General features: G+C 39.1%; 1 protein-coding gene across 3 annotated transcripts; it reads left to right on the top strand.

Annotated features, from left to right (window-relative positions):
• The first annotated feature begins 950 nt into the window (after positions 1-950).
• Positions 951-15,798, top strand: dnase1l4.1 (deoxyribonuclease 1 like 4, tandem duplicate 1). Of its 3 annotated transcripts, none has more exons than XM_084740403.1 (11): positions 1,050-1,109; positions 7,739-7,817; positions 9,832-9,917; positions 10,624-10,712; positions 10,984-11,070; positions 11,257-11,369; positions 11,638-11,750; positions 12,982-13,139; positions 13,419-13,515; positions 13,866-13,944; positions 15,293-15,798. In XM_084740403.1, the coding sequence occupies exons 3-11, from the start codon at positions 9,837-9,839 to the stop codon at positions 15,460-15,462; spliced, it is 987 nt and encodes a 328-aa protein (XP_084596529.1). In that variant the 5' UTR covers positions 1,050-1,109; positions 7,739-7,817; positions 9,832-9,836; the 3' UTR covers positions 15,463-15,798. The 3 variants fall into 3 exon arrangements, with proteins under 3 accessions (XP_084596521.1, XP_084596529.1, XP_084596539.1); XM_084740413.1 differs by having other exon boundaries at positions 1,095-1,109; positions 7,739-7,828; XM_084740395.1 differs by lacking the exon at positions 7,739-7,817 and having other exon boundaries at positions 951-1,109.
• Positions 15,799-19,277: the final 3,479 nt, after the last annotated feature.

Consider the following 19,277-nt stretch of genomic DNA (forward strand, 5'->3'; position numbering starts at 1 on the left):
AGAGCAAAAGAAAGAAAGCTGTCGTGCTTATCACAGTATAATTACTGTGCAAAAGTTGGTGATGAAGATGAAAGTAACTTGATGATGAAGTACACAACTCATGAAAATAAGCACTCTGACTGATCAAAGCTCTGCTGTTACACTTATTTAATGCACGATGATTCCTCCATCACCATCTCAACAATCACTTTGATTGCATTATTCTTCCACTGATGTGCTGCAGCTGCCTGATTTGCATGTTATTGATCACAGTGAACTTGGTTGAACTCGGTGGAAACTAAGTAAATTTACTCAAGTACTGTGATTAAGTGCAGTTACGTTACACAGGAGGTGGTGTCGTTCATGTGTTGGTTCATGGCGCTTATATTTGGTAAAATTTCACCTTGGCAAAATGTGGTCCTGGAGACACCTACTATATCAGGAACTACCACAGAGGCAGTTTTGAGTATTTTTCTGGGTGACTCCAGAGCTCTGGGAACATCCCCACTTGACCATCCGACTACTTTCACTACAAACTATGTAAGGTGCTGTAAACTGTTCGACTGGACTGCAGCTCTTGGCAACAGGGAAGCCAAATTACTCTCAGACAAGCCGAATGTATCTGGGTAAACCACTTCCTGTTGGCATGTTATTTGTCACTGCTTTGTGGGTTTTTGTCGTCTGCAACTCTGCTGAGAGGCTGTGAGCAGACACACATCCTCTTTCACACACAGGCAAGTTTTAATGCTTCGGTTTATGGCCTCTGTTTATTATAGGAGCATAAAGACCAGATGATATCCTCTAACACACACACACACACACACACACACACACACACACACACACAGAACAGGAAAACATTATGGAGGGCGGGATCCTTGTTTTTTTTTTTCCCTCCCTGTACGTGTGTCTCTGTCCAGCTCCTGCTATTGGTTGGCTTTCGACCAATCACATTGCCTGTGGTCAAAAACTGTAGAGTATTTTGCCCCCCGGCAGTGACTGAAGAGCATAAACACTGTGAGGTTTGCAAGGTTCTCCTTCTCTTTCTTCATTTTGTTTCATCCTTACTGGGACTAAACTAACCTGACTGAAGGTTGAATCAGCAGCAGCAGTTTCTTCTTCTCCTACAGGTGAGAAATGACTCCTCTTCTCTTTCTGTCTGTTTTTCCTCACGCTGAGCTGAATACCTCAGAGGCTTTAGATGTCTTAAGACGATGAAAACAGCCTTCTTCCAGTCCGTAGGCCTGAAACAACAGGTGGGACATCATAGTCAGGCATTCAAGTACAGATCTGAGCTGCTGGCGGTTTACTCAGCTTTTTCCTGATACTTTGTTGTTCTGTTTATGGTGGATAAAGTACTCAAGTGAAAAGCAAAATACTTACCATTAGCAGTAAAACCCACCGGACGTATGAAAAGAAGAGGTACTGGTGGTACTGTGAAGAAGTTTCCCTGTGAGAGTAAATTTATTGATATGATGCAGTGAACTTTGTGTCTGTTGTTGCATCAATTGAACATAAAACATGTTTTATGAGCGGATCTCATGTTAAAGCTGGAGTGTGTGACTTTTACATGAATAAACATCACGTTACATTCAAGCTCTTGTCAAACGAGTTCACACAGTGCTGATTAAACCTTTAATCGCCAGGTAAATGTCTCAGTATTAATATACAGACAGTGGTTGAGTAATGTGGGTTTTTCAGCAGGATGGCAGAAAAATAGTATAAAGTTTAATTCCTTTATTTCACACACTTAACAATTGAATACAGAAGTTTTCTTTCCACCAAGGACAGAAAACAGACTGCATCAGGAAGCACCTTCCTGTATGTTCCTTGGAATAAATTTCTGTATTATAATATAACATTAGAGAAATATATAGAGAGCTGGTTTCCACCATTTCGTACCCAGAAAAGAACAGTTCTGGACTACTTTTATAATATTTATATACTTCACACCACCTCAGTGCCCCACAGCGGGGAATACTGCTGTTTTTACATTTATATTACATAAAAAAAAATACTTTTCTCATCCATCAATATTCACACCTGTAATAACATGGACCACATAGTACAGTAAATACTGCTGACAGGTTAACACAGCAGTCATTTAAATTGATCGTGAGTAATTTTTCACTATTTTTGGGACCTGACCCCTTTTACTCCACCTGTTTTGAGGTACTTGTACTTTTTCCTTTTGATGCTCCTTACTATGGCATGAGTACTCCTGTGCATATCAGAGGCAAATATTGTACTTTTACTGACTAAATTAGTTTACAAACTTAAGATACCAGTTCCTTTGTAGACACATATTGATAAAAATATAATCAGCATGTAAATTATTGATTTATTATTATAAATTATGTTACCTGGCAGTATATTAAGTAATTAAAATGTATCCCAACTTAGTAAAGAGTAAAAGAAGCATTTATTCCACCACTGAGAGGATTTGAATATTTTATCACCAGTTAGTTAAAGGTGTGTGATGTCGACGCCGCCGAACAAAGTCCAGATAATTACAGTGAAACCTGAGAAGCTTCCGCTAAGCTGTTGGATGTGCAGTATTCATCGTTTCACCCACTGTAGTTCTTTTGTTCAAATATTTGAGCTGTCACACACTGTCATGCTGTTGGCGCCAGGTAGACAGTAAGATATTTATGATGCTAAAGCATCAGCGTACCATTTTGCCATGTTTGATGCAACCATTTTCCCCAAGTTGATTAAAGCGATATCAGACTATTCATAACATTTAGGCTGAGCAGTAGATAACAAGTTAGCAGTATGCTGGTCTTTAAATGTAGAATATGCAGGATTGTTTGCACACACATCATTCAAAGTTCGCCCCTCCTCAATGATCAAGACAGGTGGAGAGTGAATGAAGTGAGAGAGCACCTTAAAAGAGAAAAATGATTTTCCTGTTGTTTGTTACGTTCTAAAGCACGAATAAACACAACACACCTCCGCACAGAACCAGATTTTGTGTGAATGTCACCGAAACGATCCTCAGTCTGCTCTGCCTGTGTGTGTGTGTGTGTGTGTGTGTGTGTGTATGCTGGTGTATTTCTCTGAGGTGATGTAACCGTCGGTCGCTTCATTTTTATAGACTCATGCTGTCACAGCCTGCGCTCTGTATTGGCTGGAGGCAACATGCTGCAGCCAAACGGGCTGAGGCCCAGAAGCATCCCCAGCTCAGCAAAACATGAGAAAAATAAGAAAATGCAGGTAGAGGGCAGGTTATCTGCAGATACAGACACTCCCACACACTTCTAGTGGAGTCTGTACCAGGGGTCTTCAATGTTTTTTTCAGTCCATGGACGCCTTAGCTGACAGCGAAACAGAACAGGGACCCCCTGCAAAGTATACCGTATTGAACATTTGTATATATCCACAGCTGCTAAGTCAATCTTAGCATGGCTAATGCTAGGTGTGTTAAACTCACCCTCTGCACTTTCGCCGGTGGTTTCTGAGGTGAAGGGTGTGTCAGAGTCTCTTGCTCATGAAATTACAAAACGATCTATTATGGCTCACAAGAGGGTCTGTATGCTGGATAATAATACAGATAATTGGTCAGTATGTTTCAGTAATACGTAACTAACTAGTTTTCCATTTTGGAGCCACACAGTGATTTAGTAGGTTAGCCTTCTTTGTTTGTGTTTTTTTTGGTGCTAATAAAATGTTTGATGCATGTAGATGTGCATTTTCAGACAATAGTGTTGTAATGACACTGAAATTTCTAATTTCGATATAGTACCTTGAAAAATATTGATATTTGATACCAATTTTGAGAGCACGGGGAAAAGATAAGGGGTAAGTTATGGGCATAACATTATAGATTTTTTTTTAAAGGTAAGTATAACAAGGATAAAACATGACAACAGTCAGGAGGGACTATGTGGGCTGCAGGGGTGTTAACTCGCTTTCTGTGAGAAAAGAAAGCAAGAAAGCGCAGCTTGTACCGGAATATCGATACTGTGAAAAATTTGTCCTGACAGCACTTCAAAGATTAAATACAGTATAGTTATCAATATTTTTGGTGACACTATCAGACAGTATTTTAACACTAATTTGTTAGACCGCCAAAGTAATTCTGAGAGCCCCCTAGATCCTGATGAAGACCCAGGATTGTTTTTGTTTTTTAAAGAAATATCCTGCATAGTATTCTGTCAAACAGCTGTCAAATCATGCCAGGCACTGGAAGGTGTCTTAAGGGGATTCAGAGCCCAGGTTCTGGTATAATGAATCCTCCCTGGAGCAGCTCTGTCGCTACGTGAGCTGACACTAGCAGTATCACCTGCGGGGAGGTTGTCACGGCGGTGCCCTCCTCTTCTTGCCCCTGCTCCCCCCTTTGAAATCAGCCTGCTGCTCATCTGTCCAGACTCTTTCCTCCTCCGGTATTTTAGCCCCTAGCAATATGTCACAAAACAAAAGTAATCGGTACAGAAGAATTCGCTTCTTTCTTTTGCCGCTGTGCTCTTGCCTTAGTGTTAATGTTGGAATAGATCCAACCAGAATTAATTTACATCCTGAAGAATGTTGTTCACAAGCTGTAACAGTGTTGAAGTTTGTGTTTTACTTGTACTGTCAACTCCACCTTAATAATTATTTTTACTCTGAGGACTTTTAGAGGGATAAAACAGGATCTTGATGCATGACTGTGAAGTTTAAATGCAGTTAAAGTTCATGAGTGTAAATATGGCAGTGAGTGTTGAACCCAACGCGTCCATCCAGACTGTTTTCTTAATAGTCTGCTGTTAGAGCAGACAGGACATCGCTTGTTATGTTAATCACCAGCAGGTAAAAACAGACGTCTGAAAGTTTCATAAGAGGTAAAACTAGTCAGGGCAACACTGATATCTGATCCCAGTGTTGACGACGGCGTCTTTACTGTTTGTGTTACTTCTGAGAAAGTGTCTGCTCTGTGTTTGTTGGCATGTTATCAGCTGTGGTATCTACTGATCACCTCACACACAGCAGGTCAAACACAAACTAGTTGGACAACCTCGCAACACACATGCAAATACACTGATAATAGTGACTTCATTGTTTTTTTTAAATCACCAGCAACCAAGGATGTATCCATATAAATGCAGGGCTGCTGTATCTAAATCTGTAATAATAATAGTAACTCATGACATGAGCATGATGTGTCAACAGAGATCAAGAAAACGTCAAGTTGAAATACTCACTTCAATGTCCTCCTTTAAAATGTCCATTTCGGACCAAAATAACTGTTTTGTTTGTCCGTTTCACATTAATTTCACTTCAAATTATTGCAGAATTTTTGCAGAATGGGTAAGTGTCTGTTTATGAGTCGTAAGAAATCATTCATATTCTTGCAGAGGACGAATATGTTTATAACTCTTAAATTGAGCAAAACGTTAATGGAGTTTGGCAGGCAGTAAAGCGGGCAGTCTGTAAAATTGTAGGCATGTTTATATTGAATTATTGATCAAATAACTAAATATACAAAGAATAACAGATGCAGCTGATGTTTACAACATGCTGCCAGCTGTTTGTGATCTACGTCAGACTTGAAAAGATTTGTGTTCTTTTTGACTGACAGCAACAATTACAAGTCAGATACATTCCTGTGGTGAGACACTAAACTTCAATTACATACAGTGACTGCTGCCATCATGTTAAAAATGTGTTTACGTAATACTGTATGTGAACATGTGTTGCTGCCTTGTTAGTGATGTTGCAAACTCAAAATGATGTTTAATGTCTGTGTATTGAGCTTATTAAAGGGACATTTAACCCCCAAATCAAAAATACATATTTTTTCCTCTGGCCTAGATAGTTCTGGTGTGAGTTGCAGAGTTTTGGAGAAATCAGCCATAGAGATGTCCCACTTCTCTCTAATATAATGGAAGCAGATGACACTTGTCCTGTGGTTTAGATTTTCAAATGTATTTACTTTGTGCTTTGGGCACCATATGCTGGATGTCATTTAGTAAATGCAGTACAGGCCAGAGGAAAAACATGTATTTTTGATTTTTGAACTGTCCTCTTTAAAGGGAACTAAGCTCCCAATCTTAACAACGTAACTGTGCTGCTCAACAAATTTGATTCAATTGATTAAAAGGAAACACTCTAAATACCTATGGTGCACCATGAGGCTTCAATCAGAAATGAACCACACCCGCCTAGCACACACAAGCACACACACACACACACACACACACACACACACACACACACACACACGCACACACACGTCTCTGCTGTTCTCATCAACAGCAACAAGAGAGCTGAACTTCAACAACCACAGAACACACACACCACTGTTCACTACAGCAGCAATCGCAGCATCACCACCATCAGATCTTCCTTTATGTCACTCAGCAGACAGATTGCACACACACACACACACACACACACACACACACACACACACACACACACACACACACACACACACACACACACACACACACCACATGGCACAAAAATAACAAACAAGTTTCCACTTGTGCAACTTCAGCAAGCTCAGTAAAGTATGGTCACAATATCATCATCAATGCCAAATATTTCATCATAGCTATAATATTCCATCTGAAATAATCTGTCTGATTCAGCCGTAACAACAAACAATGTATAAACTATAACACTACAATAACTGACAAGATTTAGTATAGAGATCTATATTAACACTCACACCATACTGGGACAGAGCCACTACTGAGATACTGAGGACAAAGTATAAATATTTATTATTAGAAAGACAAAATGTTATGAAAATAAGTTCTAATTTGGAAAGCAAACGTTAAAATATTAGGATAAAAGAGAAAGAAGTAATATTTTAATAGATGTTTCCTCCAGGAATCTGGAATAAGTTTGAGAATTCTTGATGCATTACAACTTAAAGAGGAAATATGTAATATATCTATTGTACTAAATCATAAAATGACTTTCTGAGGTAAAAAAAAAAAAAAAAAAAGAATTCTCAGGTGTCAGAAAATCTCAGATTTCTTTTTATACTTGAAAAAATACCTTTTTAAGTTGGACACTTGGTTGCCAGGTCTGTGTTTTTCCCCTGGAATCAGGCTACTTTTGAAGATTATTTTTTTTGTCCGCTGTATGTATTTTGCAAGCAAATTGCATTAATAATATCTATAATTATGAATGAATGAAATAATTTATTTATACCTAAATCCTGCCAAACTGACTCCAGATCAGCATGTACCCACATGGACCTGGTACACACACGCCCACAAACACAAATACAATCTGCCTCACGGCTCTGGTTGTGTTGGCCGTTGGGCTGATACCAATCTGTTACACTTCAGTTCCTCGTTCAGAGAAACCGCCAACTCAGTGGAGTGGGTGGACTCGAAGGTCTGGACTGAGGCAACCACTGGGCTGGTTTTGTCAAACAAACCTGGCAACCCTGGTTGAACATTCTGTGGATTATCACTGGTGCTGAAATACACAAATTTACTTACTCAAATGAAGTAGATGCAGATTGTAAAAATACTCTTAAGTATAAGTCATGTATTTACATTGTTTGATTACAGCCACATGGTTGTTAGTTATAGCCTGTTAGTGGTGCAGCTGTTTGCCATCTGAGTCTATAAGGGAGAGGTTTTCAAAGTGGGAATCAGGCCTCTTGGTATTTGGTATAGTCTGAAGTTATGTGAAACAGCAGTATTGTGCTGTTTTAGCTCCATTGTTGAGTGTCTGTGGGATTAAATAGCATAATCATCCCACGTCAAAAAACACCCAGGCATTGAGCAAAAAGCACTAATGCAGAGTATTTTTCCAGTCTTTATCTGCAGGAGGCCCACAGTCTCAGACTTTGAACACCCCTGCTATAGGGTAAACTGACAGACTGGTGCTTAAAGGTAAATTTACAGTAAGTATGGTATGTCCTGTGTTGATTTAGACCAGATGGCTGCAGGTAGATCAGGGGAGACTGGCTGGGAGGGAGTGTTTACAGACACGGCGACTAAACCTGTTAGAACAAGTCCTGAAGGGTTTCTTTAGCCGTTTTTGTTGAAAGACTGATGATTTGAGTTATTTCAGGGAGGATTTGCTGTCAGGCAGGAGATACAGAAGTATCTGATCTGACTATCTCTCAGGCTGCTGAAATCCATAAGATCAGATGCATCCTTACTGATCCCCTGCAGGAAAAGTTTGATTTGACACAGCAGCACAAAAAAGTAGCAGTGCAAGGTGATAAGTAGTAAGAAATAAAGTTAGAGAAGAAAAAGAAACCAAAATAAGTAAGATTTAAATAGATAGACTACTATATACAGTGACTGAAGACTGTCCAATGTACATATAAATGTGTAACGTGCCAAAAATCATACAGACTGTTTATGTGCATGTGCAATATGTCAGGTTAAATAAAATATAGGCATATTCTATACATGAACAGGCAGATTAAAGAGCTCCATAATGAGAGCTCCTGTTCACTATTATATGTGCAAAGAATGAGGCCAGTGTGGAGTCAAAAAGGGTTTTCTCTGTTCCTGCAGTTGGACATTTGAGCTTCATTCTAGAAGGCTGTTTTAATGTGCATCTGCTGAAAGAGGAAAGTTTCTCTGTGCACATTGAAAATCAGATGTTAGGTGTGATGTTGAAACCTGAACTTGACCTTCAGCATGAAAACATTTCCAAATATATACAAACAACACTTTTCCAATCACCCAGTCAGAGGATGGCTAAGATTGATGATCTCTTGAAACTGCTTAAAGCATCATCAGTCAGACAGCAGCATTCAAAATATACGAAATGACACAATAAATTATAAAGAACATCCACGAATCCTCAAATCGTCCAAAATCCAGACACTTTAAAAGCAAGTGTGATCATAAATATCATCATGTATTTAGTAAATCTATCCCAAAGCCATGTGTCAGTGTGCAGGAGTTCTTTATGTTGCCTTTAAGGATTTTAACGTAGAAATTATACTTTTTTTTGCATAACAAACTTAACACACATGCATTGTTGTTCCAAGCAGACTATGTGTGCAGAACTATGCTTTGCCTCAATCACAAGTCTGGAGGGGAATGATAAATTAAAATAAACAAAAGCCTGGCCTCAAAAAAAGGACTAACCTAACCTAAAATCAAAAACACAAAAATCAAAATGGCCACTAATATATTTTAAGAAATTACACAAAATTTGTGGGATTTTTGTTTCTTTTTTGCACAGTAAAAACTCGTTGTTTTAAAGGGAAAATGTGGCAGTTTTCATGTGGATGTTCAGTAAGTGTTGATGGTAAATGTAGCAAAGGAAGAAAAGTCCTAAAAGACAACAGATTGTGCAGCACTAGAACCCATTTTTCAGTAAATATAACACACCCTGAAGAATTTGTTGTTTCAATTTGAGTTTAATCTCTGCAGAGATTATTTTTGTGTTTCATAATCACATTCAACAACTTTCTAAACAACTATAAAGAGAAAAATGTAATAAATGATAGAAATGACCTCAAACGTGTTCTTAATTAAATTAAATCACTCCTAATTTGATCAAGCTGTCTTTGACATTCTTAACATTTTATGATGCTCATTTCTGAGTTGACATGACATGTTGTTAAATTTCTCAATAAAACTCTGTGCCAACAGTGTTTTATGTTTATAGCGTGTACTTAAAACACTGCAAACATTTTTTATTGTGTACAGTATGAATTTAGCTTGTTATACAGGAGGAGACCTGAAAAGCCGTCTCACACACACACAAACACACACACACACACACACACACACACACACACACACACACACACACACACACACACACACAGAGCTTGTTGGTAATACCATACATGCCTGTGCGTGTTCAGACACAAACACACTCATTAAACTGTCAATAATGTCTCCCTTCTCTTTCTGTTTCTCTTTTTCTCTGCAGCCACGATGAAAATAGCATCTTTTAACATCCAGAAGTTTGGAAAAAACAAAGTGTCAGACCCAGATATCCTCAATATCCTGACTAAGGTAACAACGACCAGCAGGGAAACACACCCACACACCCACACCCACACACCCACACCCACACACACACACACACACACACACACACACACACACACACACACACACAACAGGTGTTCTTTTGTGTACATGACAGACATCTTGTTCCTGTATTGAGGCATCTGAATTGCAGGATTGTAAAGATTTCTAGCGAAACGTCTCCTCCCTCAGTCACCTGGTCACCAAACTGATATGAGAAACTGTGACTCACAACACCGTCACCTGCTCCAATTAAAAGTTGTTCTTGTTATATGAATAAATCGGTGTTTTTGTCAGGTACAGAAGAATAAAGAAATCCCTGACTTTTTCCTTCATCTGTACCTGACAGCCAATTTAGGGTCAAAACATTACAGCAGGTGAGACAGTTTGAAGTCCTTTAGTAGATAAAAACATAATAAATAATAATATAACATCTTTGGGCTTTTACATATCTAATGTAGTTTCTTTTAAATTCAGTTAGTTCATCAATACCACTTAGTAGCAAAATATGAAACCAGAGAAAAAATAAGCAAAATCTAACCAGAGTTAGTAATAAAATGAAATGAGTGAACTCTGGATATTCTGGGTTCGTCCCTTAATATATTCAATTAAAACAAAAACATAATACTGTTATGGTATTTGCCTGCAATAGTAACAGAACAGCCACTTTCTCCCTCTCTCTGTCTTTCAGATTGTGTCTCGATATGACATCATTTTGATCCTGGAGGTGGTGGACATCAGCGGACAGTCTGTCCAAATCTTTCTGGATGCACTCAACAAGTGAGAGCAGGCTTTGTTTCTGTCTCTGTTTCTCTCATTATCATCACCACCATCATCATCATTATTATTATTATTATTTAGATCAGTTCCTCTACCTCACAGTTTTATACATGCATTGCCACTACTGTGGTGAAATAATAAAGATGAGTTTCTCTCAACATTTGTGACATGGGACCAGCAGAATACACGCAATGTTGAAAAGACAGAATTTTGAAGCTACGCAAGAGGAAATATCACAACTGTCTGTCTGTCTGTCTCTCTGTCTGTCCAGATGCAGCAAGAAGCATCACTACACTCTGAAGATCAGCAGCCGTCTGGGCCGAACGCGCTACAAGGAGCAGTTCATGTTCCTGTACAGGTGAGTGTGTTCACCTGCAGCAGATTCTCACTGTTTCCCCACAAACCTGAGTTACCGTCATCCCTGTCCTCTTAATCCCCTTCCAAAGAAAAGGACCCACAATTAGATCACAGGGACAGAAACCTGGTCAGCTGATAATTCTGTGTGTGTGTGTGTGTGTGTGTGTGTGTGTGTGTGTGTGTGTAGGGATGACCTGGTTGACTTGGTGGGCTCCTATCAGTTTGATGACCAGGCAACTGAGGGAGGAGACGTTTTCGCTAGAGACCCCTACATCCTGCGATTCAGATGTCTCAATACAGGTAGAAGACGGATGATGTGCACACAAAGGAACACTTTTGTCTGAATGTTTTTAGAGAGGAGGAAAAATCATCAGAACATATCTAGAAAAACTATGAAAATGCAACAACACGTTTCTTGTCTCACCTCTTTAGATTAATGTTTGGACTTTGTGTTTAGGGTTAAGTTTGGGTGTAAAGGACACGGCTGCAGTGGACTTCCTGTCAGTTAGGTGTGTGCGTGTGTGTGTGTGTGTGTGTGTGTGTGTGTGTGTGTGTGTGCCCACCACAGTGCTGAAGGACCTGGTGATGATCCCAGTTCACACCAAACCAGAGGACTCGGACAAGGAGCTGGACGAGCTCTACGATGTCTTCCAGCACGTCAAGAAGAAGTGGAGGACTGATGTGAGGACATGATGACATCATCAGTACACTGGCAGTGATAACAATACAAACAACACTCTGATTACCCAGGGGGCCACACTACTCTTTTTTCGGACAATGATTTGCACAAATAATTGACAGCAAACTACTTTTGACAGGGACAATTTAACATTTGAAGTCCCGGACAAGTTTAACCGAGTTTGATTTGACTTTTAACACAGAATACCTTCAGACAGAAATTCTTTTGCTGTGGCGGCGATTTACAATTTCCGCTGCCTGTGTTTCACTGCCACGTCTTTCTGTTGGTGGTTACTGTGCAATACTGTGTTTATGTGGTCATGTATGTCTCGAACTGTCAAAATTAAAAGTCTGTAATCTGACAAACAAGGTTGGGAAGAACTGATCTAACGACAAGGACATGAAAATAATGTTAATACTCTTTACAGAGAAATTCACACTACTTTAATAGTTTTAAAATAGTAGTTCCTCTTCAGAGATGGTAGTTCAGGAAGTCCATTGATCAATCCAAGATTATTGCTGTCTTACCTAGAGTTAACTAAGAATATCAGGTCCTACTTAGCTTTGCACAATACATCGGTATCACAAAATTAAATATCAATATCATGTTAATAATAAACATATTGTGTAAATAAGATCCACTGCATGGGAGGCCTTTATGACCAGTGGAGAAATAAAGAGTGAAACAAAATTAAATGAATATGATTCATTTAGGGAAATGAACAACTAAGAGTTTGCTGGTGCTTTCATGCTGACCTATATTTCACTAAAACTCAGCTTTAATCTTTTTTTTTATCCACTGTTTCCCAGTTATCGTTAATGATTGATAATAATTGTGGGGCGGAAGTGGGTGGTCAGGCCTGAACCTTTTTTTTTGGCTCATGAAGGGTGGCATGCCAAAATAAAAGAGCTGTAGCTCCATTTCTTTTGTTAATCTGGTTGCCTTTTCACTCTATATTATGTGTAGTTTGTACACTTTTATACAGTTGTGGTTACAGACTTTGTCTCTGCCTCCCTACATTAATATCTTGTGTGTAATGTCATTTGCCAAAAAAGAGACAAAACACACAACAGATGAAACTGACTGAAAGCAAGATTTCTTCTCAGATTCTCTACAGATGATGTGATTGTGAAATGTTTTTGGCCACAATAATCGTGTGGCGATATCGTGAACACTTCATGCTGGACGTTTGTTGGTACATGTTGTTAATGTTCTGTCACCTTTATTCTGTAGAACGTCATGATCCTGGGTGACTTCAACGCGGATGGCGGGTACGTCTCAAAGAGGGACATGAAGACCATCCGTATCCGAACCGACAAGAACTTCCACTGGCTGATCGGAGATGAGGTCGACACCACGGCGAGCACCAGAAACGACCACACATATGACAGGTAACAAACATACACATAGAAACACAAGGAAAGGGAATCAGTGTATTTCCTAAAAATTCAAACTATTCCTTTAAGTTGTCTGAAATAGAAACAAAAGTTTGTTTCCTTTTAATTGTTACTGATTTGGGGGTTTTTGTTTGTACTTCTGTATTTGCAAGTTTTTATGTTGTATTCATAATGGCTGCTGCAGCAAAGCAAGTCTACCTTTAGTATTACGGTGTAATATGAACAACTAAAGAGACTGACTTTGATAATGTGAGACTGTGTGTCGCTGTTCAGGATCGTGGTTTACGGAGACGACATGCTCCAGGCCGTGGTACCAAACTCTGCCAAACCCTTCAACTTCCAGAAGGCGTACGGACTCAGTGAGGAGAAGGTCTGTTGTTGTTTTAACGCTCTCATTTCACAATTTCCTGAAATAAATCATGTTGTTGTTCTTGAGAGCCTCAGTCTTAAAATCTGGCTTTGGTTTGGCATCGCAGAACAGCTCGTAAATATTGTAATATTTTAAATATTTAGAAACAAGTAACCAGAACTAGTTTGCCTGGTACAAAAATGTGCGAAGCTCCACTTAGCGTTTATGTGAGAACAACTTACAAACATCTGGTTCAATCTGGTTTCATTCTGTCCAACACAACTTGATTCACACACATCCAGAATTATAATTACAACAGCTTTAGAATAATACATTATCTACTATCAATCCAAATAAAATTTATTTTCCAGGCTCTGGAAGTGAGCGACCATTACCCTGTGGAGGTGCGGCTGAAGTCCTTGACGACAAACGAAGAAGATGAAGATGATGGTAACCAGAGAAATTATACTGTGATACTACTAGGCTTACTACTGTTACCCAATTAGAGTCTAATTTTTATTAAGATTATTCAGCTGAGCTTCAGTGTGTTAACTGGTGAGTTTTAGAGGTGTTGGTAGGTGGATTTTGTTCCCATTGGACGGACAGAGGCTAGCAGTTTCCCTGTGTTCAGTCTTTGTGCTAAGCTAAGCTAACAGTCTGCTCTAGCAGTCCCTCCAGGAAGTCATGATTGCAGCACAACACAACTTCAGCCAATCCCTGTGAATTTTGCACCATGCGATTTTGTCCAATCACAGCAACTTCTCCGTGAATTTAAAAAAAATCGTAGCTCCCTACGAGTTCCATTATTCTATTATCCATCTACCTTATTTTGTCATATGAACACAAGAACAAAGTAGGAAGAACACAAGGTTGATTTTTATTTGTTGTTATTGACATTTTAATGCTCTGAGCACTTTAAGATTTTATAATTTTGTCTTTGGTGTGTTGGCTGAGTTTGAGCTGCAAAAAGATTTTACTTCCCTGTAAAATACCCCCCAGGTGCACTTATTCACTTACAAGTAAAGCACATTTTGATAGATGTTTTGTAAGGTTACGTAGAAGACTCAGAACAGAGTGTGATTTGCTTCTCCCTGGCCTATAATTTTGAATATATTATACTAAAAAAAAGCAACTTCCACTTGCTCCCACAATTTTATTTTTCGTACACATAAAAATACCTACAAAACATTACAACGTGCATCACAATTTTTTTAAAAAAAGCTGCAGGGAAATCAGGTATTTTAGGCTGCAAAAATGAAAAAAGCCTGCAAAATCTTGGTGGGACTGTATTTTACATGGAGGGATCATATTTTCAATCCCCCAAACCGGGACCCTTAAGTCTACTGCATGTTCATGCATGCCTCTGTACACACCTTAGACAGTTTCATCAGGATGGGGGACAGTTATTTTAACACTTAGCACACTTACAGACCGCACCTCTCAACAACATGGATGCCATTGCAGCTTCCTTGAGCACCTGGGGCACAACTTTCACTTTGACAGCTAACTATTAGCAAATTGACAGGTTCTGTCAGAAAGGCTTGCAGGTAAATACGTAAGCTCTCAAAACTATTATTTTGATTGTGGTGAAAAACGAGACAGGGGACTCAGGACGCCCGTCATCGTAATTTTATGGACAGATATGAGAGTGGTATTGATTTATATTTTTAACTGAATAAGTGAACATGAAAAAGCGTCTTTCCTAAAATGTGGAACTATTCCTTTAAAAGCCAGGCTTTCTAACCTGTGATGAAGCAGCTGCAGGGCCCAGTTGATCGTGTGTTTTTTTTCTCTGCAGAGCCGGACCAGCAGCAGCAGTTTCAGACGCCGCGGGGACTCGTGGTCGTGGACGAGAATCTGCTGGAGCTGAAGAGAGGAAACCTGCTGCTGGAGAGGGAGAAGCTCAGCCTGGAGATCCAGATCCTGCGTGCGAAGATGGCCAAGATGAGCCACGGAGATGAAGCTTAAGGAGGTCAGGAGGAGGCCAGACCCATCTAATACACCCACCAGAGCAATAACCTCCCAGTTTAACTCACCATTATCTACAAGAACCAGTCTGTAAACAGTGTTCAATTTGACACAGAGTGTTCACTGGACTCTGCAGATGATTTCTGTGAAACCACTATACCTCACGCACCAATCCAGATATTTGATTTTCTGGATTAATGCTCAAATACCTCATTAATATGAACTGACATTTCTCAGTTAGATATTTTGACTTTTGACTGAATCAAGTTGTCCGTGTTTTTTCTTCCATGCTGCACAAAAGTTGAAATAAATTATGATAACTGGTTTGTGACACAATCTGGACTAATTTTTCTACAGTTTAGACTCTCAGCTGAAACCAAATGTCACCTGACACCTTTCGGCCGGGCTGGGTTTCATTTTGTCGAGGATCTTTTTAAACAGTGTGATGAATCGATGGCACCTTGAAAGGGTAACCCTGACATTGTTCCACCTTTTTAATCATCACTGACACTCCTCAACTCAGTGTGTTATCAGTTTTCATTATTCAAAATGCATGAAAGAGCATTACTTCTATCCACTGTGTTTAATACTGGTTTCAGTGTACTCAAAGAATTAAACTTTCATGTACAGTACACCTGCTTCTTTAATGACTATTTATCCAAAAGCCAAATCATGTAAAAATAAACACACCACAAGAAACATCTTACACATTTTAAGCTATACTGCATCATACTGAGAGGTGTTTCTATCAATTTATTTAGTCTAAACTCACAATAAAATTTAACCACAGCACAAAGTTGAATCAACACCTCTCTAAACAGTATAACCGTCATGAAGTTAGGATTTAATGTGTTGTACTAGATTCCATAAACAAGAATTAGCACAAACCTATTATAGCGAGGTATTCATATGGCTGAATCGTGTCTGGTTATGTCCTAAACTGTGGCCAATTCTCACAAATATCTTCAGATGTTTGATTTGAAAAAGAATTTAAAATGAATCAGAGGCCTTTAGTCTTAAAATAGTAGCCTTGTATCCGAGACCAGAAGTATATTTAGTTCTAATATGTGATACAGTAACCACGCCAGCTACAGTAACTTCTCTGACTCACAACCTGGGAAGACAGGTGTGCTCTCAGACTGCCTGTCAAGAAATGAAAGAAACAGAAACCTTCTCAAATAAAAGTCAGAACCTGAATAAACAGGTTCAACAGTTCACTACAGACAGGTACTGCAATTACTACTCCAGATATTATCCAAATCACAATATTTGATAAGAGCGATATTCAAATCAAAGACGCTGCAATTTTTCAATGTAAAAATTTGCAGTGAACACAACAAAAACAACAACAACAACAACAACAGAACTTTGTTTTCTTACTCCATGTGGATCATAGAGCCTTGAATATAACACCACTCAGTTGGGAAATAAACGTTGTAGTGCTTTTTATCCAGAGTACCTGCAGCTCCCCCGTTGACATGAATTTGTTCACAGGTCAGTCTTGACCTCACCAAAATGGCGGCGACGTCGACGTAACGCAGCAACGAGCTGAAGCGCTCAATGCGGCGCCTACGTATGCATGTCTATGACTTTGGAGAAATACATTCACACTGGTCAATATCATCTCTTTCTCAACCAACAAATGAACAAATGATCAAAAAGATGAAACTAATTTGTGTTTTGTTGATGTTGTAACAGAATTTTATCTGGTTGAAAAGACGTTTAGACCGAATATCAACCAGAGCCGCTCCACCAGCCACATCATGTCGTCCTCACCCACCATTTTCTCAGCACGCACGTTTTTCTTTTCATATGCTCATGGGAGACCAACACGTCCCCGACTGTCCATTTGCCCCAACAAACTGTCTCTAACTTCCAACTGCCCAAGCTGCTGATGCGTTCAGGTGCACCACACAACGTCTGTATTCAAATACTTCGTTTTCGTTTACCTCCAGGAGATAATAAACAAAATATGAAAAGTATATTTTTGGTCAATCAAATAATAACTACAGAATCTGGAAATGTGATGGTATTACTATACAAAAATAAACCTCCACAACTGTTAATTAGTTGCCATCAGAAACGGACATGAGTTACATTGTTTACAGCCTATAAATGCAGCTTCTCACATATTATATATGAGTTTTATGGATCGTTTACAGTCGTAGTTGTAATATTTCCATGATTGTCCTGAAGGCAGCATGGAAACCGGGAGAGTATGGGCGGGAAGCGCGAGCTCCATGGCTCCATGTAATTTGAATTTGACGGTTAGGTTTGCGACGTGTTTGGAAGGGAACCCTTGACTTGTGAAAGTGTCGCGAGATTTGTACGCGTAGTTTCTTCATTGTTCATGTTGTACAAACTACTTATGTATTATAATGTAGATGTTGGTGTGGGTAAATTTCAGTAGAGTTGGGGACAGGAAACACCTGGTTAGAGTTGAAGGAAGATCATGGTTTGGGTTAAAATGGTCTCTCTCGTGCGATCTGTCGCAGGTCTGAGGTTCCCTTCTCGCCAATACCTTAAAGTAACTGTATAATTTTCAAAAGTGTTTTAAAATGTGGGGAATTACTTTATAAATCCTTGAAGGGAAGCAAAAGCACACATGAATTTTAAGATACACGTCATTCCCACATGTAATATAATATAATTTTATATAATATATAATTTAATTTATTAAACAGTTGACACATCATGACAACATTTCATGTTTGCTTGGTAAACTTGTAGTCGTGTTTTTTGTTGCTTCTGCCTTAGTTTGAACACAATGACTGAAAGGAACCACTAGAGGGAGCTACAGTCCAGATGGACGCATCAGTCCATGCTGTCCTGCTGCTCATCACTGTTCATGTCCTGACATTTTACACACATACTAGAGTCTCTGTGCTGTTTAATGCTGCCTCTCTATCATTTATCATTCACTTACTATTAAATGCATATAAAAATGTACAGTAAATGTTTTTAGTTTTTGTCCCTTTGGTCAAATGTGTCAACACAACAACATGAGGAGGCGTTGGTGCGTCTGTTTATTGACACTGGGACTTTGACATGACTGTGAGTCGCTGTGTTTGTATTTTAATACCTGTTCTGATTTATTCAATCTGCCCCCGAATTATAAGAATAAAAAACACCAACAAACAGTGAAACTCATCAAAAAATAAAACCAAGCATTTTCACCAATCAAAACTGAACTGAAAGGAGGAAATCTGCTCTGGAAACAAACTGAAACTAAAGTGAACTGGAAAGAAAAATGAAAAAAACAACATGAAAATAAAAACTAATGAACTATGATAAGTGTGATATAGAACAGGTGTAGAGCCAACACTTTCTAATATCATGTATAGAGAGCCAACAGTTCCCACCAGGAGCAAGCACTAAGACCACAGCGGTGAGGAAAACGGTCCTTTTAACAGACAGAACCCTGCAGCAGAACCAGACTGTGGTTGTTCTTGACAGATTGGGGGGTTCTACCGTGGAGCTGACCTTCTTTATTTTATTCTCTTCCTTTTTTCTCCAGGGGAAATAAAATGGATTGTCGTTCACAGTGAGCCTGCAGCTCCATCAACAACACGATCCATCTGAGACGGACTAAAGTTAGCAGACCACTCCTCTGTTAGAATTAAATGCACATGAAATCACTTCCTTAAATTGAACTACAGCACGTTCACAAAGACATCTAGTGTAGGAATGTTTTCCTAATGACGTGTAATCCACTAACAGGAAATCAACACTTATTCAAGCTCCTACACTCACTTTATAACTGCTTATAAACACTCTCACTTTAATCCTGATGCCTCTATATCTTGGGAGAGTTC

The sequence above is a fragment of the Lutjanus erythropterus genome, chromosome 2 (genome assembly GCF_056507025.1).
Source record: "Lutjanus erythropterus isolate fLutEry1 chromosome 2, fLutEry1.hap2, whole genome shotgun sequence".
In the NCBI taxonomy this organism is placed as follows: Eukaryota; Metazoa; Chordata; class Actinopteri; order Lutjaniformes; family Lutjanidae; genus Lutjanus; species Lutjanus erythropterus.

What these genes read in the sequence shown, in the direction of transcription:
- dnase1l4.1 (XM_084740395.1), top strand. Translation starts at nt 9,837, where the DNA reads ATGAAAATAGCATCTTTTAACATCCAGAAGTTTGGAAAAAACAAAGTG. An exon ending in TCCTCAATATCCTGACTAAG is followed by an intron (nt 9,918 to 10,623) that starts GTAACAACGACC and finishes TCTGTCTTTCAG; the next exon opens with ATTGTGTCTCGATATGACAT. An exon ending in CGAAGAAGATGAAGATGATG is followed by an intron (nt 13,945 to 15,292) that starts GTAACCAGAGAA and finishes TTTTCTCTGCAG; the next exon opens with AGCCGGACCAGCAGCAGCAG.